The sequence below is a fragment of the Piliocolobus tephrosceles genome, chromosome 6 (assembly GCF_002776525.5).
Source record: "Piliocolobus tephrosceles isolate RC106 chromosome 6, ASM277652v3, whole genome shotgun sequence".
NCBI classification, from domain to species: Eukaryota; Metazoa; Chordata; class Mammalia; order Primates; family Cercopithecidae; genus Piliocolobus; species Piliocolobus tephrosceles.
Genome location: NC_045439.1, coordinates 162,891,566 through 162,918,232, shown reverse-complemented (window position 1 = coordinate 162,918,232; position 26,667 = coordinate 162,891,566). Strand labels below are relative to the sequence as shown.

The following is a 26,667-nucleotide window of genomic DNA, read 5'->3' as shown; positions in this document are numbered from 1 at the left end:
GGGTTTCTCCATGTTGGCCAGGCTGGTCTTGAACCCCTTGACTCAGGTGATCCCCCCACCTTGGCCTCCCAAAGTATTGGTATTACAAGCGTGAGCCACTGTGCCCGGACTGACCCATGGATTATTAAGTATGTTGTTCAGTTTTTAAGTGTGTGTAGATTGTTCTGTTCGTGATTTCTAGTTTAATACCATTGCGAATGGAGAGCACACTGTATATGATTTCATTTCTTTTAAATTTGTTAAGATTTGTTTTATGTCTCAGGATATGTTCTCTCTTAGCGAACATTCTGTGTGTGCTTAAAAAGTATATGTATGGCTGGGCGCGGTGGCTCACGTTTGTAATCCCAGCACTTTGGGAGGCCAAGGCAGGTGGATCATGAGGTCAGATGATGGAGACCATCCTGGCTAACATGGTAAAACCCCATCTCTACTAAAAATACAAAAAAAATTAGCAAGGCTTGGTGGTGGGCACCTGTAGTCCCAGCTACTTGGGAGGCTGAGGCTCCAACCTGGGTGACAAAGCGAGACTCCGTCTCAAAAAAAAAGTATATGTATTTTGCTGTTGTTGGGTGAAGTGTTGTATAAATTAGATCCAGTTTATTCATGGTGTTCTACAGTTCTCCTAGATCCTTGCCGATTGCTTGTTCTCTCACTGTGAAAGGTAGTGTGTGAGTTATATGCATCTAACAATTGATTGTCTAGTTAGAGTTGCTGTTGTACCACTTCAAGTGGATGGAGATCCTCACAGCCATCCAGGAATGCGCATTAATCATTTTGAGAGTGAAAAGATTGTTAAAATTGCTTTTACTTTTTTAGGTATGGCCAAATGAGATGGGGCTAGTGCAATGGGCGGGAAAATTGGAAGCTGACAGTGTGTGAGCCAGACACCCATGAATACCTTTGGACTGGGCAGTTAGAGGGATGATAGGTGATAATATAAGGCGGCTCCATCACACATGCTGGGGACTCCTGTGGAACAGACCAGCAGCTGCATTTGGAGATTTATTTTAGATTGTTGCGTTTCCTCTTAGAGCTTTGCCTGGTCATCGTGTTCTGAGTGGTCCATTGGCCTCCGTGTCCCTTTTGTGGTGGACATTTGCTCAGTGACTTTTGAGCAGCTGGATCTCCTGCTGCGGCAGGTGAGTGAGGGGATGGACGGCTCCGCGGACTGGCCCCCGCCCCAGGAGAAAGAGTGCGTGGCCGTGGCAACGCTGAATCTTCTACGACTTCAGGTATTCATGATTTCCCTTCTTCTTGCTCCTTTTGTAAGTGTCTGAGGAGTTTGTAAGAAGTCTTATGTGTTTTGAAGGGCCTGGGTTTTGGCCTGTTCAGTGAAGTATTTTAAAGTAAGATTGTAATGCGCTAATAATGGACGTGAGGCTAAAAAACGTGATCTGGGCCGGGCGCGGTGGCTCACACCTGTAATCCCAGCACTTTGGGAGGCCAAGGCGGGTGGATCACGAGGTCAGGAGATCGAGACCATCCTGGCTAACACGGTGAAAACCCATCTCTACTAAAAATACAAAAAATTAGCCGGGCGTGGTGGTGGCGCCTGTAGTCCCAGCTACTCCGGAGGCTGAGGCAGGACAATGACTTGAACCCGGGAGGCGGAGCTTGCAGTGAGCCGAGACTGTACCTGTGGCAGCTTTTTTGGTTACATTGTGGCCGTTATTTCTGTGTTTGGTGCAGATTGTTGGGGCAGGCGGGGCGGAGGGTGCTGTTGCTGGTTGTTTAGCTCTTCTGCTCATCTTGAGCTTTTCCATATACATGTTCATAGTGGGGTTAAAAAAATTCCTCTAGAAAATACTTCAACTATTGTGGGTAAGAGGTTTTTTTAAAAGTCCAGTTTTTAAAAATACGTAAACTGAGAAGTTGGTTATTTAAATAATACTTCAAAGTGAGTTTTATTCCGTGTTTAATAAGACTTTGAAATTCACTCATTTCTAAGTGAAAACTGTTTTTCTCCTTTCAGTTGCATGCTGCCATTAGTCACCAGGTTGACCCGGAATTCCTTGGTTTAGGTCTGGGCAGCGTCCTCCTGAACAGCCTGAAGCAGACGGTGGTGACCCTGGCCAGCAGCGCGGGCGTGCTGAGCACCGTGCAGTCGGCCGCCCAGTCCGTGCTGCAGAGCGGCTGGTCTGTGCTGCTGCCCACCGCCGAGGAGCGGGCCCGGGCACTCTCTGCTCTCCTGCCCTGCGCAGGTGGGCTTGGGGAAGGAACAGGAGAGGGCATGGGTCAGGTGCTGGGAGGGATGGCGTTTCACTCAAATTGGCACACACTTCCTATTTCAGTTTCAGGCAATGACGTGAACATAAGTCCAGGTCGTCGATTCATGATTGATCTTCTGGTGGGCAGCTTGATGGCTGATGGAGGGTTGGAGTCAGCCTTACACGCAGCCATTACTGCAGAGATCCAGGTATGGCCTTGGAGACACACGTGACCTGGTGGTGCTCTGAGATCGGAAATACCACATTCACACATGTGAAGAATAACTGAAAACAGTAAAACACTAAACTTTTATCATATCCAAGTATTTTTTTAAATTTAAATTCTTTTATGTGCTAATTTAAACAGTTATTGAGATATGATTTAATTGTGAAATCCTGCATGTTGTCTGTTTCAGTGAAGTTAAGAGGTAACCTGTCCATCATGTAGACCATTCCCGTCCCCCGGAAAGATCCCTGTGCCCCTTGGCACTCGCAGCCAGGACGCTCCCCTGCCCTCAGATGAGATTCATTTTCCTGCTCTGAGGGTTGCAGCAGTGTAACTGCAGAGGATGCACTCTTTCCTGCGTTGCCTTGGAGAAGGATTTTCAGATTCACACTGTTGTGTGTCTTGTGACTTGGTTTTCATTATTGGGAAGTTTTCCATTTTATAGGTGTAGTGCTGGTTGTTAGTTCATTCTTCTATTGAAGGACGTTTAATTGCTTTTGGTTTTTGTATCTTTTTTTTTTTTTTGAGACAGAGTCTCGCTCTGTTGCCCAGGCTGGATACAGTGACCTGATGTTGGCTCACGGCAGCCTTGTCCTCCTCGGCTCAAATGATCCTCCCACCTCAGCCTCCTGTGTTGCAGGGACCACAGGCGTGTCACCATGCCCGGCTAGTTTTTTGATTTTTTTGTAGAAACAAGGTTTCACTATGTTGCACAGGATGGTCTCCAACTCCTGGGCTCAAGTGATCCCCCCACCTTGGCCTTCCATAGCGTTGGGATTACAAGCGTGAGCCACCGTGCCCAGGCTTTCTGGTTTTTGGCCGCGTAGAGCTGCCACGATTGTGCTGTGTACAAGTACTTTAGTGAACATATGTTCTCACTTTGGGTAAACACTTGGAGTGGAAATTGTTAGGTCCTGGGGTCAGTGTGTGTTCATAGTTTCCCAGAGTGGCTTTGCCATTTGCATTTGAACCAGTGTGTGTAAGAATTATAGCAGCTTCTTATCCTTACAAAGCAGCTGGATGCTGCGTGTGTGGGGCAGATCACATTGGATGTTTGTGAGAGCCAGTAGCAGGATTAAAGATTTTAGGGACTTCACAGAAGGAGGCTGGAGAGCATCAGCAGAGGCAGCCTGGACCTTGGATCTGTAAAAAGAAGACACTGTTTGAAACTGCACGGCCGAGTTGGGGTTTCCAACAGGGCAGGTGGGGTCCTGTGGGTAGGTGTGTGTGGTAGCACACAGAGGCTGGGATGGCTTGGCACTAGGGTCAGGGCTCAGCCAGCCTGTGTGCCTTCACACCTGCTAATGAGATCACTTGTAAACAATTTTTGTTTACAAATTACAGGATATCGAAGCGAAAAAAGAAGCACAGAAGGAAAAAGAAATTGATGAACAGGAAGCAAATGCATCAACATTTCACAGAAGCAGGACTCCATTGGATAAAGACCTTATTAATACAGGGATCTGTGAGTCTTCTGGCAAACAGTGTTTGCCTCTGGTTCAGCTCATACAACAGCTTCTTAGGTAAATCGTATTAGCAGTATTGTATTGTATTGTATTGTATTTATTTACTTTTTTGTTTTTTTTTTTGGAGACAGCATTTCGCTCTTGTTGCCCAGGCTGAGTGCAATGGCACGATCTTGGCTCACCGCAACCTCCGCTTCCCGAGTTCAAGTGATTCTCCTGCCTCAGCCTCTCAAGCAGCTGGGATTACAGGCGTGTGCCACCACATACGGCTAATTTTGTATGTTTAGTAGAGACGGGGTTTCTTCATGGTGGTCAGGCTGGTCTGGAACTCCCGACCTCAGGTGATCTGCCCGCATTGGCCTCCCAAAGTGTTGGGATTGCAGGCATGAACCACCACGCCCGGCCTATTTATTTACTTATTATTTTTTAAAAATTTTTGTTTTCTGAGACGGGGTCTCACTCTATCACGCAGGCTGGAGTGCAGTGTCATGATCTTGGCTCACTGCAACCTCTGCCTCCTGGGTTCAAGCACTTCTCCTGCGTCAGCCTCCCGAGTAGCTGGGACTACAGGCGTCTGCAACCACACCTGGCTGATTTTTGTATTTTTAGTAGAGACAGGGTTTCACCATATTGGTCAGGCTGCTCTCAAACTCCTGACCTCAGGTGATCCACCTGTTTTGGCCTCTCAGAGTGTTGGGATTACAGGCGTTAGCCTCTGTGCCTGACCTGTATTGTATTTTAGTAGGTGATTATTGGTTTTCATATTAAGATCGTGAAATCTATCACAAGGATCTCAAAAATGTGTTTGGTGATGGAGGGAATATTCTGAAAATTACCTAGTGCAGATGTTAGGATAAAGAGCAGACCCTTTTCAACATAGGTGAGGAGAAGTTGGAGGGTATGATGGTACTCAAAAGTTTTTCACAGAAGAGAAATTGGGGTGTGCAGTAAACATGTGAAAAGATTCTTAGTAATAAGCAGGTGGATGCAAATGAAATCATCATGGGAAGGTTATTTTTAAAACTGGTTCTATCATTGCCTCACTTTATATATTACAGAGTTATACATACTACTGTGTAAGATAACTTTTCTTTTCAAAACTAAAGTCAGTGTGAAAGAATGATGAGCGTTGTTTTGTAAGGCCAGACTAGGAGGAGGTGGGAAGAAGTCAGACTCAGCCTGTGAACAGAGGCTAACCTTGGCAGAAGCCAAAAGGGTCAGACACTGTTGTGTAAAAATGATCACTCAAGAAGAGCGGAAAAGCAAGATCATTTGTGAAAGAGATTTATTAGAAAATGAAACACATTTGTACCTCTATTGAATAAAAATCTGCTTTTGTAAACTTGGGCTCCTGATTTTAGTTTCTACACACAGAGAAAGCAAACCGCTGTCAGGTTGGATCAGGCGGCCGAGCACAGAGCAGGGAGCCCTGGGCAGTGGCCGCAGCTCTCAGCTGGCCTGGCCATGGGGCCATGGTGGGTCTGGGGCGTGGGGTGGCCCTGCTGTCCACAGCCAGAAAAACGAACTTGGTGGACACACAGTGAAATTTTGAAATAGGAAGTTTTAGAGCTAGTTTCTGTCATAGATTTTAGTAAATGCTATTTTGAAAAACGTTTTTCTGATGTTTGTTTTGTTTTTCTAATCTGATAATGCATATTTCACAATTCTGGTCTTTAACAAATGGAAATAAAGAGAACTAAACTTAATATAGTTTGCATTAATGGAAAGAGCTTGGGATTTGTTCTCAGAAAATTTCAGTTGCAACAGCTTGCTCACATAGATGAACTTCCACCACAGTGACTATAGGAGTAAGAATAAAAGCTGTGTTTACTTTCACAGAGTTCATTAAGAATAAAGGAGAACATGGATGTTAACAACTTTGTAATTAAAATGTAAGGTTACATGCAAAGTTTTCAAGTGAGCATTTTCCAGAGGTGCTTTTCTAAGTTCTTGAATGCCTCTCCGTTTTCTGAGGCTGCGTCATGGGCTGTTGGTGTCTTTGGCAGGGAGCGAGTGCAGGGTTCCTGTTGTGGGTCCTTTGTTCTCACAAGGACAGCGCCCGTTTTCCCCATCTCCTGCTTGCTCAGACTGTTTCCATGTGCAGAGAGACTGGCCTGTTTGGCCTGCAGCCGTGCTGTTTGAGCTGCAGCCGTGCTGTTTGTGCTGCAGCTGTGTAGCCTGCGCTGGCCAGTCTGGCCGCACTCACACAGTTTGCTGATCAACACTTGAAGTGTGTCCATCGTAGCTGAGACACTGAATATTTTATCTGTTTAATTTTTATTAATTAAAATGCAGGTTTAGAAACTTGATTCCATTATTAGAAAGCATTTAAGTATGTTTAGAATAACTTGGCCATGTGAGTCTACTTCGTCAACTGTGTATTTTATGAGTCTAAGTGCAGATCAGATATTTTCAATGCAAATTTCATCGTCCAAATTGAAATGTGCTATACATGTAAGCTACCTGATGGTTTTTGAGGACTTATGAAATAACCTATGTAAAATATCTCAACAATTTTTCTTATATTGATTTCATGTTGAAATGGTAATATTTTCCATCTGTTGGGATAAGTATGATGCATTGTTAAAATTATTTTTATTTTTTGAGATGGAGTCTTGCTCTGTTGCCTAGGCCAGAGTACAGCGGCATAATCTTGGCTCACTGCAACCTCTGCCTCTTGGGTTCAAGTGATCCTCCTACCTCAGCCTCCCAAGCAGCTGGGACTACAGGCGTACACCACCACGCCTGGCTGATTTTTGTTTTTTTGTGGAGACAGAGTTTACCATGTTGGCCAGGCTGGTCTCGAACTCCTGACCTCAAGTAATCTGCCCGCCTTGGCCTCCCAAAGTGCTGGGATTGCAGGCGTGAGCCACTGTGCCTGACCATTATTAAAATGAGTTTTATTTGTGTTTTATTTATTTTTTTTACTTTTATTAATGTGACTAGGAACAATTTTTTTTTCCGCCCGAGATGGAGTTTCACTTTGTTGCCCGGACTGGAGTGCAGCGGCACAATCTCAGCTCACTGCAACCTCTGCCTCCTGGGTTCAAATGATTCTCTTGCCTCAGCCTCCTAAGTGGCTGGGATGTCAGGTGCATGCCACCATACCTGACTAATTTTTGTATTTTTAGTAGAGATGGAGTTTCTGCATGTTGGCTGGGGTGATCTTGAACTCCCATCCTCAGGTAATCTGCCCGCCTTAGCCTCCGAAAGTGTTGGGTTTACAGGTGTGAGCCCCCGCACCTGGCCACATTTATTAATACAACTAAGAACATTTTGAATCGCACCTGTGGCTCCATTGGTGTCCTGGGCAGGTGGCTCTGTGCTGTCCACATAGGTTGTCTCCTGTGTCTTCATCTTCACTGTGTGTGACTTTTTGGTTCCTTTGGCACGTGGGATCCTGTATGGGTCATTGGTTCTACAGCAGATTGATAATAAGGATGTACTTACTTAAAAAATACAAAATAAAAAGAATAGAAACAAACATAGTTGTCACCTCACAAAATTTTTGGAAAGTAGAAAAAGAAAAATGCATTCACAACTTTTCAGTAGCCAATAGTCCAGGCTGTCTTCATAAGCATGGATAATGTGTCCCTCTCCTGCATGGATAGACACTGTTTTCTCACCTAAGTGTTTGTGATTGAAGGATTCTTAATGTGTTGACTTGGCGGATGTAGTTGTTGAATAGTAGTTTATCTAAAGATTGGAAGAGATTTTTGGAGATATTTCATGTCCTTTTTTCCCTTGGAAAACGTGGGTTGAAGAAGTCACTGCTTGCCAAAAATAAGCTGTGAAGTTACATGCTGGCAAGGAGCCACAGAATACCATTTACATTTCAAAATAAAGCGCTGTGAAGTTTTTATAAGTAGTGAACCCCATCAGAATTACACGTTGTGATTATGGCTCTAAGTTTTATATTAAATATATAAACAAAAATTTATTGTATTTTATTACTGTCTTTTGCTCCTTCAGGTATAGCTTACATGCTAGATTCTAGACCTGTTTCTTGTGTTACAGTGGGGTTATCCAGGCAGGTTATCAGGTAGTGAAGCTGAAAGGTGATGTCGAATGATGTGGTGAGCCCAGTGAGGGCGCATCCTTGCTGTGTGTGATGAGGGCCTGTGGGTTGCTGTGGGATTCCCAAACCCTGGCTCCTCTGTCTGCTGCTTCTGTCATTACTCACACTGCTGGTAGTTTTCTTGTGTGAGCCACAGGGCCAAGTGGCATTGACAAGCCTGCTGTCACATTAGGAACCTGAGTTAAAGTGGAGCTGAAAGCATGTCCTCGCTCTTGGTGTTGTGCAGAGAGCTACTTGTGCTCCTGGCTCAATGGGACAGGTGGAGTGGGTCTAGAACCAGGCCCTGGTTTGGCTCTTCTCCACTCCATGTTCCCCTGTCCTGTCAGATTTGCTTTCACACTGATATAAGAGTTTCCTTAGGCCGGGCACGGTGGCTCACGCCTATAATCCCAGCGCTTTGGGAGGCTGAGGTGGGCGGATCACGAGGTCAGGAAATCGAGACCATCCTGGGTAACATAATGAAACCCCGTCTCTACTACAAAAGAAAAAAAATACAAAAATTAGCTGGCCATGGTGGCGCACGCCTGTAATCCCAGCTACTCAGGAGGCTGAGGCAGGAGAATCGCTTGAACCCGGGAGGCAGAGGTTGCGGTGAGCTGGGATAGTGTCACTGCACTCCAGCCTGGTGACAAAGCTAGACTCCATCTCAAAAAAAAAAAAAAAAGTTACTTTCCTCAAACACACAGAAAGTGTTATTTTCCTTTCATAACCTTGGTGGGTTGGCATTGCAGACTCTGGTCCCACAGCCTGGCACTCCCATTACCTGCACCATCTCTGCCTTGCTTCCTTGTCTTGTTCTCCTGCCCTTGTTTCTTGGTGTTCTGCTAAGGAACCAGAAACGTTGACTGCTCTCCTAACTGTACCTTCTGGGAATGTATGTTTCTTCTCTTTTCTTCTCATCTACCAATGGCTCATGGCTCAAGTCACATCACAGTGTTGGAACTGGAGCCTCTTCTACTTTGTTTGCTGCCATGCTCTTTGGGCACCTGCTTTGGTCTTCCTTCCCAGAATCCCTGAGCCCTGAGTACCTGCTGCATGGCCCACCCCAGTGCTGCTTGCGAGTAAGGGCTCAAGGTGGACTTGCAAGGCAGATGCGGCAATGCAGGCGAGTCTTGTCTTGAAGAGTAGTATCACGTTTCTGTTTGAAATGCAGCTTTGGACAAAAAATAATGACACTGTGTTTTTTCTTTCTAGAGGATCAGGTATTTCTATATTAGCCTCCTCAAGATTTTAAGTTTCGTTGTCTTAATGTTTACATTCCTTAGACATCGGGTATACAGAAGTATTCCTTTTGAAGCAAGATCCTCTGCAGTTTGGACCACTGCATGCAGCTCCGTAGGCGCACATTAGTGAGGCACGAGGGCATCATTATCTCTTCTGAGTCTTCTGTGCCCTTCTGCTCCATTTTCGCTGAGGTGGTGCTTATTGCAGATAACACCAGACACATTTGGGGAGGGAAGCCAGCTGCAGGTCATCTTCATGTATGATCTGTGTTTGTGATGTTAGTTTGTCATGATTTACCCCATCCCTTTTTGTTTTAAATATAAGTAACTTGTTTAATTTTGTAATCCTCTTTTTTCCTGTGTAGAAACATTGCTTCTCAGACTGTGGCCAGATTGAAGGATGTTGCCCGTCGGATTTCATCGTGTCTGGACTTTGAGCAACACGATTGTGAAAGATCTGCCTCACTGGATTTGTTGCTGCGTTTTCAACGTTTGCTTATTAGTAAACTTTATCCAGGAGAAAGTATAGGTCAGACCTCAGATATTTCTAGTAAGTTGCTTAAAATGTGAAAGTGTCTTGTACGTGATCGAGGGTTAATTGAGGCTTTTCAACGTGTCCATCCTATATGCCCAGATGTGTAGTTGTTATACGACTAAATGCACCAATTTTGAGGCTTCATTTTGCCTCCACTTTTTTGAGTCAGACCTTCTGTGATAGCCTTGTTAATATTTTAATTTTGTTGTCTTAATATTTAAATTCTTTAGACATCAGTAATAGCATCCTGTAAGTTCAGTTTAGTCTTACAGAAGATTTATCAGGTTTGTTCCTTGTGCTATGGAATGCTGGAGACTGGCATGATGTAGAAGGTAAACAGTGGCAGCCTATTCATATGTCACATGTGGGAGCCAGCTGGGTGGAATGGGAAGAATTGTTGGAGGAAGACTGGGTTTCAGTTACAGCTCTGCTTAATAGTTTAGACGTTAGACCAAGTCTGATGGGGCCAAAGACTTCTCACCTTCAGACTTGGGATAATCCCTGAGGCAGCCTGTGAGGATCAAGAATAGAATGGTATGTAAGTACTCAGTGCTGTGCACTGTCGAGGGAATGGTTCCCCTCCTCAAGCATCCAGGGCAGCGGCTGGCCCTCCATCATGAGACTTTCTGTCAAGGATAGAAGGGTCTGCTGCTTCCATTAGTATTTTTGTAGCTGTTTTTTTTCCCAAAGTAACTTAATTACTTTCTGAAGAGTTAGGCTCTTGTCAATAATGGGAACTTTCAGGTTTAGTAGATGAGTTGATAGCTTGAAAGAGAAAGAGGTGACCATCTTAAAGACAAAGTCACAAGGACTGAAAAGCTATTAAGAACCATGTAGGAGGCCGGGCGCGGTGGCTCATGCCTATAATCCCAGCACTTTGGGAGGCCCAGGTGGGCGGATCACAAGGTCAGGAATTCAAGACCAGCCTGGCCAACATAGTGAAACCTCATCTCTACTAAAAATACAAAAAATTAGCTGGGTGTAGTGGCAGGTGCCTGTAGTCCCAGCTACTCTGAAGGCTGAGGCAGGAGAACTCCATCTCAAAAACAAAAAACAAAAAAACCGAAAAGAACCATGTAGGCAGAAAAACTGAAGATTTTTTTTTTTTTTTGAGACAGAGTTTTGCTCTCATTGGCCAGGCTACAGTGCAGTGGCACAATCTTGGCTCACTGCAACCTCCACCTTCTGGTTTCAAGAGATTCTCCTGCCTCAGCCTCCCAAGTAGCTGGGATTACAGGCGCCCGCCACCATACCCAGCTAATTTTTTTTTTTTTTTTTAGTGGAGACAGGGTTTCACTGTGTTGGTCAGGCTGGTCTCAAACTGCTGACCTTGTGATCCACCCGCCTCGGCCTCCCAAAGTGCTGGGATTACAGGCGTGAGCCACTGCCCGACAAAACTGAAGATTTTATGGAGCAGAAAAGTGCCTAACTTTGTTTTCTGGGAATAATTTACAAGCCTTTAGGAAACATTTATGTACTAGATATAAAGTTTTAAAAATTTAGAGGTGGGCGTGGTGGTGCACTCCTATAGTTCTAACTACTCAGGAGGCTGACTCAGGAGGATCACTTGAGCCCAGGGGTTCGAGTCCAATCGGGGCTACATAGTGAGACCCCGTCTGTAAAAAAAAAAAAAAAAAAAATCGTTAAATTAAATTATGACTTTAGTATTTATACACCCAAAATTTCTAGGTACTCTGTAGTGCAGGGTATAAAACTTGACATAAACATACTGTCCCTCCAGTTACATGATATAGAAAGAGCCCAAAGACTAAGGGTTAACAGGCTCCTGTTTGAGAAAATTATTATGGGTAAAAGATGTGTAGATGAGAGTAGCATCATGGAGCAGTTAGTTTGTTTACAGAGAAAAATTTTAATAGTGAAAATGAAAATTTCTCAATCCTTCTTCAAGGTCCAGAGCTAATGGGCGTTGGTTCCTTGCTGAAGAAGTACACAGCCCTTCTGTGCACGCACATTGGAGATATCCTGCCTGTGGCAGCCAGCGTTGCTTCTACCAGCTGGCGGCACTTCGCAGAGGTGGCTTGCATTGTGGAAGGGGACTTTACAGGTACCTTTTGTTTCCTGCTTGTGTACATGTTTCTTTTAGGAGATAGGTGAAAGCTAAAGTGTCTTCTTTCCTGATCAGCCTGCCTGCATTTACTCTCTAAATTTTCTGGTCCTCCTGCCCTTTCACCTTTGGTTTTTTTTAGTTACTGACAGTTCTGTTGTTAAGCCAGCTGGTATGGGACTCATATCACTTTAAATATATTGGTAATTTAGATTTATACTTCCATTATTGATACTTCAATAATGAGGTCAAAGGTAATTGTCTAATTTTATTTTGACAGCATAATAAAAATTAGGTACCTCATTAAGGATCTCAAAAATTCTGATATTACCTGGTATGTTTTAACTTTTTGAGGTTAGAGCATTATTTTTTAGTGTTTTTTTCCTGATGATGAACATATCAATAAACATTTAATTTTCTGAATAGGAGACTCTAGTTCATAGTTCTGTGATTGAAATACAGTGTTTTGGAAAATATTTTTGTAATTTAAAGGGTTCTGTTTGATAGCTATACCAGTCTCGATATAAAATATAAGATAGTCCTGTAGAAATACGCTGAAGGACAAACATTTCTTATTTTGTGACTTAGCAGAATTTAAACACAGAACAAGTTTACAAATAGCTTTTATAGGGTAAATACTTATTTAAATCTTATTATTTCTTAAATGTAGGTGTTCTCCTTCCAGAACTAGTAGTTTCTATAGTGCTTCTGCTCAGTAAAAATGCTGGTCTCATGCAAGAGGCTGGAGCTGTACCTCTGCTGGGTGGCCTGTTGGAACATCTGGATCGGTTCAACCACCTGGCTCCAGGAAAGGAACGGGATGATCATGAAGAGTTAGCCTGGCCTGGCATAATGGGTACGGCATCTTAAAGGACTTTTACTGATGAAAGTTTTATTGTCCTTGTCTTACCTGTTCTTGCTGTTCAATTTGAAAGAATACAAAGGAAGACCAATTATTTGCCATTTCTACTGATGGTAGTATAAGTGAAAAATGAAGATAATCCAAATCAGAAGAAATGTGGGTCATATATATATTACCCAAGTATGTGTGTGTGTGTGTGTCTGTGTATGTATTGTCTGTCTTTCTGTCTGTCTGTCTATCTATCTATCTATCTTTTTTTTTGACACTACATCTTGCTCTGTTGCCCAGGCTAGAGTGCAGCGTCATGATCTCAGCTCACTGCAACCTCCGCCTCTGGGGCTTGAGTGATTCTCCTGCCTCAGCCTCCTGAGTAGCTGGAACCACAGGTGCATACCACCATGCCCAGCTTACTTTTGTATTTTCAGTAGAGATGGGGTTTCACCATGTTGTCCAGGATGGACTCGAACTCCTGATCTCAAGTGATCCACCCGCGTCTACCTCCCAAAGTGCTGGGATTACAGGAATGAGCCACTGTGCCTGACTATATTTGGGTTATATTTGAGGAAGGTTTTTCCATTAGTAATCCTTGTTAAGTACTGAAATGAAATTTTACGAAGTCCTGGTGCCTCCAGAAGGTGCTGTTGAGGTGGTTATCTGTGGTCCAGCTCAGGAGGCAGAGATTGATATGGGAAGACTCTCCGGAGTCCTCTGGTTGTTTGATGTTAGTGAGATGCGGAATTCCTGGAGTCACCTGAGCACTTCCTTACAGGCGTTGCCTGTAGTGCATCCCAAATTGGAATGACACTTGTCTTCTCAATGTTTTGAGCTTTGGGTTTTTGAATCTAAGTCACCATGCTTTCTATGGTTCTAGCTTCCTGGACTCAGAATCAGTCAAAATCATGGTTAAACTTTGATTTATACGAAATCTCAAGCTGGGTGGGCTTTTTCTTCTTCTTGTGTTTTAGACCATCATCCCTCTAACATGGGAGCTTAAAACAAGAGGTAGCAGTTGTCCTGAGGAAAACAGCCCCAGGACATTGAACATGGTTTTTTTTTTTTGTTTTTAAACAGTCAGTACTGTCTTTTTTTTTGAGACGGAGTCTCGCCCTGTTGCCCAGGCTGGAGTGCAGTGGTGCGATCTGGGCTCACTGCAAGCTCCGCCTCCTGGGTTCATGCCATTCTCCTGCCTCAGCCTCCCAGTGGCTGGGATTACAGGCGCCGCCATCACGCCTGGCTAATTTTTTGTATTTTTAGTAGAGACGGGGTTTCACCGTGTTAGCCAGGATGGTCTCGATCTCCTGACCTCGTGATCCTCCCACCTCGGCCTCCCAAAGTGCTGGGATTGCAGGCGTGAGCCACCGTGCCCAGCCAACAGTCAGTACTTTCAGCACCGTTCTTCCCCTTTTGTTAAGGAGTGAGCTTATGTAGTCATGTGTTATTTTGTCTCTCTACTTTCATACAGTTGAGGTGCATTCATTTGCTCAGATCAGCAACTTACTCCCTGTAAAGCCTTTTGAAATTGTGATAAGTAACACATAACACAAAAGTACCCAGTACATTCCTGTAATTGATCACAGAGAGAACCGTGTCACAGCCATTCAAGCCCTAGCCTGGATAATGGCAGGACCCTCCCAAACGCTGACTCATCTCTCTGAAAAGTACCCTTCCCCCCAGGCTGTGTGGTCGTTGCCACCTTCCTTCTGATCATCTTATACTAAGTTCTCGTCCCTACCCAACATCATTTTAATTCTGTCTGTTCTTGGACTTCATATAAGTAGAATTAGACAGTATGTACCTTTTGGTTTCTGAGCTTCGCCCTGTTACTGAGTTCTTTCATTTTTATTGCCATATGTAGTATACTTTTGTTCGAATATACAACAACCTATTCATTCTACTTGTTGGTGGAAATGTAAGTTGTTTCCAGGTTTAGGTTAAATTAATATGTTACCATATCCTTCCACCTAGGTGGGACTACAAGCATGCGCCACCATGCCTGGCTAATTTTTCAATTTTTTGTAGAGACATGGTCTCCCTCTGTTGCCCAGGCTGGTCTCAAACTCCTAGCCTCAAGTAATCCTCCCACTTTGGCCTCCCAAAGTGCTGACATAAGAGTCATGAGCCAGTGCTCCTGACAATATGTTAACATTCTTACATCTGTTTCTTTAATCATGCTTTCTGTTTCTTGGTGGGACTCTTGCTTTGTAGAGGATGCCTTTAATACAGAATGCCAGTTTTCGACAGTGATTGTGCTGCTGCTCATCTCCACTGCAAAGTGAGAATTCTCAGTGTTCCACTTCTGTGCCAAGACCTAGCATTGCTGGCACTCCCTGTTTGAGCCATTCTGATGGGTGTCACTGGTATCTCATTGTGGTTTCAATTATCATTTTCTAGATTAATAGTGAGGTTTGATACCTTTTCATATGTACAGTAATCAGTTGGAAATTCTCTTTTGTGAACTGCCAATTCAAGTTTTGTGCCCATTTTTCTATCTGATTATCTTTTTTTCTTTTTAGTCATTCATATGAGTGTTTTTGTATATTTGGGATATGAACTTTTGGCTCTATTTCTCATGGAGCTTTTTCTCTCACTGAGGCCTGTGTAGTCACTTAAAAGTGTTTTCTGATGAACAGAAGTAATACTAGTGAAATCCAGTTTGTTAACTATTTTAATGGTTGTTCATTTTGTGCCTTAAGAAATCTTTTTCTTACCCAGATTTTCTTTTATACCTTAAAGTTTTATTGTCTTAACTTTCATGTTAAGAGCTGTAGTGCACTTGGACTTGATTTTTGTGCATGTTATGAGATAGGGGTCACATGTCACTTTTTTTCCACAGGCATTTTGTACATAGCATCTTTGTGCCAGCACCTTTGGGTGAAAAGACTGTCCTTGGTCTCTCTTCTGGGGTGCTACCTTTGTCTGAACCAAGTGATTGTCTATACTTGTGTCTGGTCTGATCTTGCAGCTTTTCCCCTAGTGACTTATTGCACTTGCTAGGATCAGTAGTGCATTGTGGAGTAGAAATGTTGACAGTGTGCCTCCTTGCCTTTTTCTTAGTAGCAGAGAAAAAGCTTTCAAGATTTCATACACGAAGTATGATATTTGTTTTAGGAATTTCTTTTAAGTACCTTTGACTCTTAAGGATGTTTTCTTCTGTTTCTCCTTTGTGATGCAGTTTTAACTATGATTGGATGTTAAATTTCATCAGATGCTTTTCCTACATTACTTGATGATATAATTTTTTTTTTCTATTAGTGTATGAAGTACTGACTTGTCAAATGTTGACTCAGCCTTCTATTTCTGGAATAAAACTACTTTAATCTTAATATTGGTCATTTGGATAGATATTTCTGGTCTTGGTCTGCTATTTTTAAAAGACAATTTTGCATCTTTATTTGTAATTTTTCTAGATTTTGCATGTCATTTTCCTTGTAATGTTTTCAGTGACCTGTAATTTTATTTTCTTGTAATGCCCTGCAGCTTACTGTTACTGTTATTGATAACCACCACCTCTTTACTAACAAGGAAGCTATAATTCAGGAAGAGGATAGGTCCCATGCAACCTCTATTAGTTTCCATCTGTCCACCAGAGAACATTAGCTCATCGAGGGAAATACTGGCTGATGGATATGATAGTAGGAAAATGTAATAGACATTCAGGTTTTGGTAACCAAAGTTGTGCTAGTCTTGTAGAGTGAGTAGGAGAATGTTCCTGCCTGTTCTTTTCTTGGAAGGGTGTGTGTAAGATTGGTAAAATTCGCCATTTAAGTGTACTCTTGGCCGGCGCGGTGGCTCAAGCCTGTGATCCCAGCACTTTGGGAGGCCGAGACGGGTGGATCTCGAGGTCAGAAGATCGAGACCATCCTGGCGAACACGGTGAAACCCCATCTCTACTAAAAAATACAAAAAACTAGCCGGGCGAGGTGGCGGGTGCCTGTAGTCCCAGCTACTCAGGAGGCTGAGGCAGGAGAATGGTGTAAACCCGGGAGGCGGAGCGGAGCTTGCAGTGAGCTGAGATCTGGCCACTGCACTCCAGCCTGGGCGACAGAGTGAGACTCCGTCTCAAAAAAAAAAAAAAAAGTGTACTGTTTAGTGGCATTAAGTACATTCACATTGTTTCACAGCCATCACCACCCACCACCACTCATCTCTAGAACTTTTCATTTTTCTCAACCGAAATATGTATCCATTAAACACCACTTTTCCCCAACACCTGGCAACTACCATTCTACTTTCTGTCTCTGAATTTGACTACTCCAGGTACCTCATATACATGGAACCATACAGTGTTTATCCTTTTGGGATTGGCTTATTTCACTTAGCATGTCTTCAAGGTTTATCTGTGTTGTGGGAAGTGTCTGAATGTCCTTACATTCTAAGGTGAAGTCATATTCTGTTATATGAATATGTCACAGTTTGCTCTCCATCCACCGGCTGATGACACTTGGGTTGTTTCCATCTTTTGGCTCTTGTGAATAATGCTGCCATGAATATGGGTGTGTGTATCCATCTGCGTCCTTTCTTTTTTTTTATTTTTATTTATTTTTTTTGAGACAGAGCCTTGCTCTGTTGCCAGGCTGGAGTGCAGTGGTGCGATCTCGGCTCACTGCAACCTCCATCTCCTGGGTTCAAGCAGTTCCCCTGCCTCAGCCTCCTGAGTAGCTGGGACTACAGGCATGCGCCACCATGCCCAGCTAATTTTTTGTATTTTAGTAGAGCTGGGGTTTCACCATGTTGGCCAGGATGGTCTTGTTGTCCTGACCTCGTGAGCCACCCACCTCGGCCTCCCAAAGTGTTGGGATTATGGGCGTGAGCCACTGCGCCTGGCCTGCTTTTAACTTCTTTTGGGTAGATAGCCAGAGGCAGAATTGGTAGGTTATATGGTAATTTTATATTTAATTTTCTTGAGGAGCTGCCATAGTGTTTTTCAGGGTGGCTGCACCATTTTATGTTCCCATCAGTAGTGTGCAGGAGTTCCAGTTTCTCCACATCCTCACCAACACTTTTTTTTTTTTTAAATAGTAACCATCAATGGGTGTGAAGTGGTATCTCATTGTGGTTTTGATTTGTATGTCCCTAATGAGTAGTGATGTCAAGCATCTTTTCATGTGCTTATTGACCATTTGCATATCTTTTCTGGAGAAATGTCTATTAAGTCTTTTGCCCGTGTTTTAATTGGGTTTTTGTCGTGTTGGGTTTTAGGAGTTCGTTATATATTCTGGATAGATACGATTTGCAATCTGTTTTGCATTCTTTGGGTTACCGTATCACTCTTGATAGCCTCCTTTGATGCACAGAAGTGTTTGATTTTGATGAAGTCCAACTTACCTGTATTTTCCTTTTGTTGCCTGTGCTGCTTTTGGTGTCCTATTCAAGACATCGTCACCAAATTAAGTGTCATGAAGTTTTTCCGCAGTGTTTTCTTTTAAGAATTTTATAGTTTTAGCACTTATTTTTAGGTCTCTGATCCATTTTGATTAGTTTTTGTGTGTGGCATAAGGTAAGGGTCTACCTACGTTCTTTTACATGTGCGTGTCTGGGTTTCCCAGTACCGTGCATTGAAAAGGCTCTTCTTTCCCCATTGAGTGGGCTTGGCTCCCATGTCAAAAATCATATGACCAAATACGTGAGGGATTGTTTTTGGGGTCTCCATTCCGTTCCATATTTCTATGTGTTTGTCTGTTCCAGTGCCATACTCTTCTTTATTATTGCTTTCTTCTTTCTTAGGGTTTAATCTGCTATTTTTCTTGCTTTTTGAGAAATGAATACTTACTAGCACAGTGATTTTTTGTAATGTTTATTATGAAAATTTTCTAACATAGATAAAAGTAGAAGAATAGTAAAATGAATCTAGCTTTAACAGGTGAATACGTTCCCCTCCCATACTTCTCTGTATTGTTGATTGATTGGATTATTCTAAAGCATAACTCTGTCTTTAAAACATTTTAAGGCATTTTACATCTTAATGATAAGGATTTAAAGAAAACTCTACAATATCATTATCCTGTCTATTAGATTAACAGTGATCCCTTCATCTAACATGCAGTCCATATTACATTTTCCTGGACTATCTCAAAAATGCCTTTTTTAGGTGGTAATTGTGAATTAGGACCTGAGCATGTTCTGCGTATTGGCATTGGTTGATGTATGCTTCTAGTCTGTTTCTCCCAACAACATGGCTCCAGGCCCTCCTCTCCCTGTCTCTGATCATACTGTTTTCTTTTTCAAAGAAACAGGTTGGTTATTTTGGAGAACTTCACATTTTCTGAACTTGGTTGATTGCATTCTCATTCTAGACCATCATGTTCTTCTGTTAGTTACATTCATCTGCTGGTTAGATCTAGAGGTGTGGCTGGATTTGAATGCAGTCTCATTGGGTCGGTGTTATGTCTGGAGTCATGCTGCATGCTTTCTGTTGGCTCAGGAGGCCTGTAATGCTTGGTGGCTCCCCGCTTTAGTTCCGTGACGCTAGACCAGGGAATTCATGTGTTGCGTGTCCTCTATAAAATCCCCTACCAACCTTGTCCTCTGCTGTCTGGTTAGCAGGAGGTACCATTTGTACAGGAAGGACATGATCTAAGCTTGACTTCTTGAACTGCCACCTCCCTTTAACTATTTTTCATAATATTGAGTTGGTATCCTAGCACTTCCAAAGGTGACCACCAGTCAGATTTTCTTTTTTTGAGTATTTTTATGAACCAATAGACTTTTATTGATTTGGTGTTTCTTTTCTTTTTTAGCTTTTTTCCCCCAATACACACATTTAAAGGCATAAATGCCCTCAAGCATGCACTTAGTTGTATGTCACCAATTTTGATCTGCACTATTTTTATTATCATTCATTGAACACATTTTCTAATTTCCATAGTCATTTTTTCTTAGAATTTTGGGTTACTTCTAAGTGAGCTTTGTAATTTTCAAATATGTGGATGAATATTTTTATTTATTTATTTTGGATGAATTTTTAAAAACCTATTTCTAATTTAACTGCATTGTCGTCAGCACACGTGCTCTGTAAGTTTATTTCTTTGAAATTTGTTGAGATTTGCTCTATGGCCTGGCATGGCCAGATTTGATATTCATGCTGCCTGTGTGTGGTATTGGTTTCAGAGCCAGGTATGCATTTCTCTCATTGTGATTGTGGATTTGTTTATTTCTGCTTGTAGTTTTTTCACACAGTTTGTTCTTTTCATTTTACCTGTTGATTGATCGATGGACTGATTCTGGTTTCTGTATATACAGAGTCATTTTTTACAGGTCAGAACTGTAGAAATAATGAAGAAGTGACGCTTATACGCAAAGCTGATTTGGAGAACCATAATAAAGATGGAGGCTTCTGGACTGTGATTGACGGGAAAGTGTATGATATAAAGGACTTCCAGACGCAGTCGTTAACAGGAAATAGTATTCTTGGTGAGATTACACTTCTTATTTCGTGGTTAAAAGTTATAGCCTGTGTCATTTTAAGCAGAGTATTTGGCTTATAAATGATTTCTTTAGTTTTGTGCCAGCCCCCACATATTTTAATGTATCTGTGGCTTTGGTGTCTGTCTTATCAACAAATTCAGCACATTTGAAGAATTTCCTATCATTATGCATTTTTTGTTTTAACACTTGGAACTCATTTCGAGTTCTGAGGTGGCCCAGGCAACGCTGGGAGACAGTGGGAGGTCATTATACTCTGGTAACCCTCACTTTTGAGTTAAGCGCCTAACTTATTTCCTACTCACTGTTGCTCCTATAGCTCTTCAGGCAAATTGAATTGAACTCATGTTGCTTTTTCCCTTTTTGTTTCAGCTCAGTTTGCAGGGGAAGACCCAGTGGTAGCTTTGGAAGCTGCTTTGCAGTTTGAAGACACTCGGGAATCCATGCACGCGTTTTGTGTTGGCCAATATCTGGAGGTGAGGCTATATGCCTTGAGTGACGCAGAGGATAGCAGGGGATACCCTCTGTGTGTTTGGGACAGGAATATTTGGATCCAGAAGTACTGATATCTGTGTCTTTTGAGGGGCATTAGGGATAAATATAAAGATCCTTTAGAAGTTTTGTTATAAATGAATTTACATTTATTCATGTTAAGATCTGTGATGTATTGGTCTTGAAAGATTGTTTTATAAATGATCAATTTGAGAAATATAGACAGTGTTCCACAAGAAAAGAGGTTAAACTTTGGTCTTATATAGAAATTTGGAATGGCTTATCATCTTGTGGTATGTATATTTGGGGAAGAACTATGCAGAAGTGTAATTCTTTGCAATAGAAATATGTCCTTCCTATGTATTCACGAACACATAGAATTTATATATTGGGATTAGCTTTCCAGATATCCGCAAGTAATAAAATGTATTAAATGCCATTAGGGCAGAGCTGAAAGCATTTTATGAAGGGGAGAATTAACTTTGCTGTAAATGTCTTCTGTGACTGGAAAAGTTGAACTCTTGCTTTTTTCAGAGTTCGATTTTTGTTAGAATAAATTTCGTTTCCTCCACATGTGTGGTCACAGTCCACTGATACTTGTCATCGAATACTTGTCGTGTCATAGTTTTGTTGTTCTTTATGCATGTAACAATTCATTATATTTTCTGAAGCATGGTGTACAGTCACTTTGGAAACTGACTCCTAAGGAATATTCCAGCCAAATCATGTATCTGTGCTTTAGTTTTTCTACATAGGGCTGTGCAGTTGCTGCCTGCTTTCTAGGGCGTGTGGGTTTCTGTGGCATCTGCTGTTACTTGGGCACAGCAGCATCAGCTCGTTACAGGATGGAGGGGCAGAACACCCAGAGCACCCCGGGCTCACGTGGTGGTACAGCTGCAGGACAGAGCTGTCCTTTTAGTTTTATGTTTTTAATTCTGTTTCCTCAGATTGATGATGAAATTTATCTTTCCAGCCTGACCAAGAAGTTGTCACCATACCAGATCTGGGAAGTCTCTCTTCACCTCTGATAGACACAGAGAGGAACCTGGGCCTGCTTCTTGGATTGCACGCCTCCTATTTAGCAATGAGCACCCCGCTGTCTCCTGTTGAGATTGAATGTGCCAGTAAGAAAATCTTTGCTGTTTGCTGATTAGCAGATTGTTTTTTTTGAACTGTAAGTGCCATTAAGAGTGGGAGAGGGGGCCAGGCACAGTGGTTCTTGCCTGTAATCCCAGCACTTTGGGAGGTTGAGGCAGGTGAATTGCTTGACGTCAAGAGTTTGAGACCAGCCTGGGCAACATGGCAAAACCCCATCTCTACAAAAAATACGAAAATTAGCCAGGCATGGTGGCATGTACGTGTAGTCGCAGATACTCAAGAGGCTGAGGTAGGAGGATCACTTGAGCCTGGCAGGTTGAGGCTTCAGTGAGTCATGATCATACCACTGCACTCCAGCCTGGGTGACACAGCAAGACTCTCTCTTTAAAAAAGTAGGAGATGGCCAGGTGGTGGCTCATGCCTGTAATCCCAGCAATTTGGGAGGCTGAGGCAGGTGGATAACCTGAGGTCAGGAGTTTGAGACCAGCCTGGTCAACGTGGTGAAATCCCATGTCTACTAAAAATGCAAAAATTAGCTGGGCATGGTAACGGGTGCCTGTAATCCCATTTACTCGGAAGGCTGAGGTAGGAGAATTGCTTGAACCCAGGAAACGGAGGTTATAATGAGCTGAGATCACGCCACTGCACTCCAGCCTGGGTGACAAGAGCGAGACTCCGTCTCAAAAAAAAAAAAGAAAAAAAGTGGGAGAGGAGGATTCAACACAGTTGATGATGATAAAAATAAAATAATAAGGATAGTCAGACTCAATCTGGTAGAAACAACTGTGAGTGGCTGTCATTTGCCCTCATGGTCTGTTGCTGCAGAGGAAGCTAAAAAGTGTGCAGGAATGTCTACCCGTCTACCCTGTGGTGGTCTCACATATTGCAGCCTCTGCCTGATGGGCGCAGCATGGCTTTTGTCTGCCTACATGCCCAGAAATTGCACAGGATGTGGATCAGCTCTCCTCTCAGGGGACAGCATTCTATTTGAGGACTGCGTTTTTACCAGACCAGGCTCAAGTCACTTATATTTCAGGATGGCAACCTTTGTAACCACCTAAAATAATAAGTGTCTTCCTGTCTCCTAAGATGGGTTTACATTTTTCTTCATGTAGTTGTGCATTTCCCATCTGTCTGTCTATCCGTCCGTGTGAGCAGCTTCTGTTGAGCAGTCGCCTGGTGCAGTTACCACACTAGGTGTTCGGGGTGCAGGGATGGATAGGACACTCCTCCACTTTCAGCTGCTGCTTGTTGATGAGCCAGCATTCTAAGCAGGTCACGTTACAGGGTGGTGAATGGTGAAATGGAGACATTCATACATGGTTCTGGGAGAAGAAAGGCTTCGTATTGGCAGTAGTCCTGAAATTGCGTGAGGGAGCATTCTGGACAGAAAACGCAGGGGTGTCAAGGGCACTGCTGAGAGGAGCAGGGCTTTCCTGCTGCTTGTGAGAGTGGGTGTGGCCGAAGGCTGGTGGGGAAGGAGGATCTTGGTGCCCACACAGCCCCCCGTTGGGTGGACCTTTGTGCAGTGCTGGGTGCTGGGCTGCCTGTGGTGCCCTCTGAGGTGGCAGCTTCTCTCCCTCCTCCTCGAGGCTCGTTGCTTGCCAGAAGATGGGCTTTGCTTAAATTGGCAAGGAGGGCAGGGCTGGCGAGCTCCAGGGCAAAGGGTGCCATGGGCCCTGGCAGGTGGGTCCGATCCACAGGAGGATCAGAGGCTTATCTTGGAGCATTAAGGAGGGACTGTCCTGTGAGAAGGGGCCAGGGAGAGTCGGCACTGGATTTGTGTTTCAGAAGAACACATGTGGTGGGTTGGGGAATGATCCTGAGTGCTCTAAAATCTAAATGTCCAGTAAAAGAACACTAAGTGCATTCCCACTTTGAAGGCTTGGATTTGGAGCAGTATTTGATAACACAGATCGTTAATAGAGATCTGTAGTGGTGCATATACTAATTTTGTGTGTTTGTGCTGCTCCCTCAAGTTACCGTAGGCAGTTGTAATTAACATTCGCACTGGCTGATCCCGTGCCTTGCACTACACACAGGTCTCCTTTCCAGTCCATTAGCCCTCCCATCTCTAAGGATCTATCCTTCATTAAAGATTGTGTGTGTTAAATATTTTCTTCTTTTCATTCCTTTATAAGTGGTCTAGGAATACGTAGCCTACCCTGAGGATGTAATTCTTTGTAGAAACCCTTCAGATGTGCTGTTCCCTGCCTGGATACTCAGCGTCTTGGTCTTATTCCCCATCTTAGCTCAGTTATTGCTTCCACAAGTCCCTTACTGACCCTCAGAACAGCAGTGGTCTATCTTCCAGTCTCCCTGGTACCCCCACAGTCATCCGTTGCACACAGTTTCGGACTTGAAATCCTGTGATTAGTTGCGTCAGCGGTGCCCTTTGCTGCCCTCCCTGTTACAATGTGCAACTCAGTCTTCACACGGTATCTGTGGAACCCGGCAGCTGCAGGCAGAGCACAGGTATCCAGTGAACGTTGGGCTGGGACTACGATCCTGAGTTCCAGTGCCATGCCTGAGGCATGTGGAATCACCAGGAAGTGTGTTCACGTAGATAGAGGAATTATAAGTCAACCTGTGTAAACATGTTAGGTGGAGCTCTTTCATATGAATGATGCTGAATTTCACCTTCTAAATTGAGTGATCAGTTGAGCATCTTTTTTTTTTTCTTTTTTTTAGTATTTATTTTGAGTTGTGCACTTGAGTTTCTCTTTGATGTTTGCGTGTGCATTTTCTAGAGTGGCTTCAGTCATCTATCTTCTCTGGAGGCCTGCAGACTAGCCAGATCCACTACAGCTACAACGAGGAGAAAGATGAGGACCACTGCAGCTCCCCAGGGGGCACACCTGCCAGCAAATCTCGACTCTGCTCCCACAGACGGGCCCTGGGGGACCATTCCCAGGCATTTCTGCAAGCCATTGCAGACAATAACATTCAGGATCACAACGTGAAGGTGAGCTGGGCCTCCCCCGACTGCCACCTCAGTGCTCTGTTTATCTGAGGACTTTGACATAGGAATACTTATGTGCTCTTTGGTTAACATAGCACAGGTGTTGTTTCATGTATTATTTGGAGGGTTTTGAGGTGAGAACCTGATTCTGTTAACATGCTAGTGAGGCTTCAGAAGCATTACTGATTGCAAGTGCGTCAGAAGCTGTGGCATGTTTAAGATTTGTGAAGACCCTCTGGGCGGCCCTGAGGTTACCTCCAGCTGTTTCTGTTGCAGGACTTTTTGTGTCAAATAGAAAGGTACTGTAGGCAGTGCCATTTGACCACACCGATCACGTTTCCGCCTGAGCATCCCGTGGAAGAGGTCGGTCGCTTGCTGTTATGTTGCCTCTTAAAACATGAAGATTTAGGTATGGAGCTCAGTATCTGTGTACTTTAGCTACACTGCAGATTCCTCGACTAACCTGCAGTATATATTCATTGCTTCCCTGCCCTTCTTTTAAATGTCTTTTTACAGGTCATGTGGCATTATCTTTAGTTCATGCAGGTGCACTTGGTATTGAGCAAGTAAAGCACAGAACGTTGCCTAAGTCAGTGGTGGATGTTTGTAGGGTTGTCTACCAAGCAAAATGTTCGCTCATTAAGGTGACAGATTTTAATTCTTTTTATTCTGTGCTTTGCAGACAGTTGCTGAAATATTTGTTGTTAAAGTTGTCTTTTCCTGGTTAACTTTGCAGACTCATCAAGAACAGGGCCGTTCTTACAAGGAGGTCTGCGCTCCTGTTATCGAACGTTTGAGATTCCTCTTTAATGAACTGAGACCTGCTGTTTGTAATGACCTCTCTATAATGTCTAAGTTTAAATTGTTAAGTTCTTTGCCCCGTTGGAGGAGGATAGCTCAGAAGATAATTCGAGAACGAAGGAAAAAGAGAGGTAAGAATGTAAAAGGACAGAAGATACTGTTAAAGCGTGTGCTTCACCCTGCCTCGTTGGATCTGTGATTTCAGAGTGAAGTTTCTCTACTGTTGATTCCATGTGACGTTTCTACCTGCTACCATCATTTTTATGTATAGTTATGATTAAATGCAGAAATCTCGCTTATTTTTCCAAGAGATCAATGAGGCAATTTAGGAATTGAGTGTGGTATGATTTGGTTACTAGTAAATTGATGTTGAAAACCTAAATAATCTTTACTAAATTGATGGGGACAAGGAAGTATTTTTATTTTATTAGTTGTCCTGGTAATGAGATATAATGGGAACATTTAAACTTACTGCCATTCTTCTAAAGAAATGTTTTTTGTTGGGAAATACTGAGTATGCTGATACATGGAGAATTAGAAAGGGAAGCTAAAAGAGTTACTGACATTTTCCTGGAAGTGGCTATGTAAGGGTACAGAAAGGTCTTGTTGCATTAAATCCAAATTTGAGTAAAAATGCTTAGAAATTATAAAATAGTTTAGAATTTAGTCACTTGTGATTATAAATAAACTACAGAAGTTTCTGATTATATTCTTTTTTTTTTCTTTTGAGACGGAGTCTTGCTCTGTCGCCAGGCTGGAGTGCAGTGGCACGATCTCAGCTCACTGCAACCTCCGCCTCCCAGGTTCAAGCAATTCCCCGCCTCAACCTTCCAAGTAGCTGGGATTATAGGCAAGTGCCACCACGCCCAGCTAATTTTTGTGTTTTAGTAGAGACAGGGTTTCACCATGTTGGCCGAGATGGTCTTGATCTCCTGACCTCATGATGTGCCTGCCTCAGCCTTCCAAAGTGCTGGGATTACAGGCGTGAGCTATCGCGCCTGGCCTCTGATCATATTCTTATGACTTATACTGATTTACTCTCAAACCTGCTTATTGAATAGTATTAATTACTGAGTTTCTGATGGGCATTTTGAACAATAAGCTTATGAAAGACTGAAGTGTTTTAGAAGCCATCTAAGTTGATTGTTCCTGAACAAACCCTACACCATAACAGCCTGTCTGCATCCAGTGAGTGCTCCGGATCAGGCAGTCACAGCAGTCACACTGCTG

The 26,667-nt window shown here is 43.1% G+C and overlaps 1 protein-coding gene across 7 annotated transcripts in view; it reads left to right on the top strand.

The window, feature by feature from the left end:
• The window catches only part of HERC2 (HECT and RLD domain containing E3 ubiquitin protein ligase 2), a 135,740-nt gene that overhangs the window by 73,402 nt on the left and 35,671 nt on the right, over nt 1-26,667 (top strand). For 5 of the 7 annotated variants that reach the window (XM_026447194.2, XM_026447193.2, XM_026447195.2 and 2 more), the window contains 14 exons: nt 1,032-1,232; nt 1,973-2,201; nt 2,292-2,416; nt 3,778-3,956; nt 9,566-9,750; nt 11,645-11,800; nt 12,471-12,656; nt 19,902-20,072; nt 20,457-20,560; nt 21,550-21,700; nt 24,425-24,639; nt 24,913-25,045; nt 25,153-25,280; nt 25,373-25,568. In XM_026447194.2, the coding sequence (XP_026302979.1) occupies nt 1,032-1,232; nt 1,973-2,201; nt 2,292-2,416; nt 3,778-3,956; nt 9,566-9,750; nt 11,645-11,800; nt 12,471-12,656; nt 19,902-20,072; nt 20,457-20,560; nt 21,550-21,700; nt 24,425-24,639; nt 24,913-25,045; nt 25,153-25,280; nt 25,373-25,568 (2,359 nt within the window). The remainder of the gene's footprint in view (nt 1-1,031; nt 1,233-1,972; nt 2,202-2,291; nt 2,417-3,777; nt 3,957-9,565; nt 9,751-11,644; nt 11,801-12,470; nt 12,657-19,901; nt 20,073-20,456; nt 20,561-21,549; nt 21,701-24,424; nt 24,640-24,912; nt 25,046-25,152; nt 25,281-25,372; nt 25,569-26,667) is intronic. The other 2 variants (XM_026447191.2, XM_026447192.2) reach the window with 2 other exon arrangements.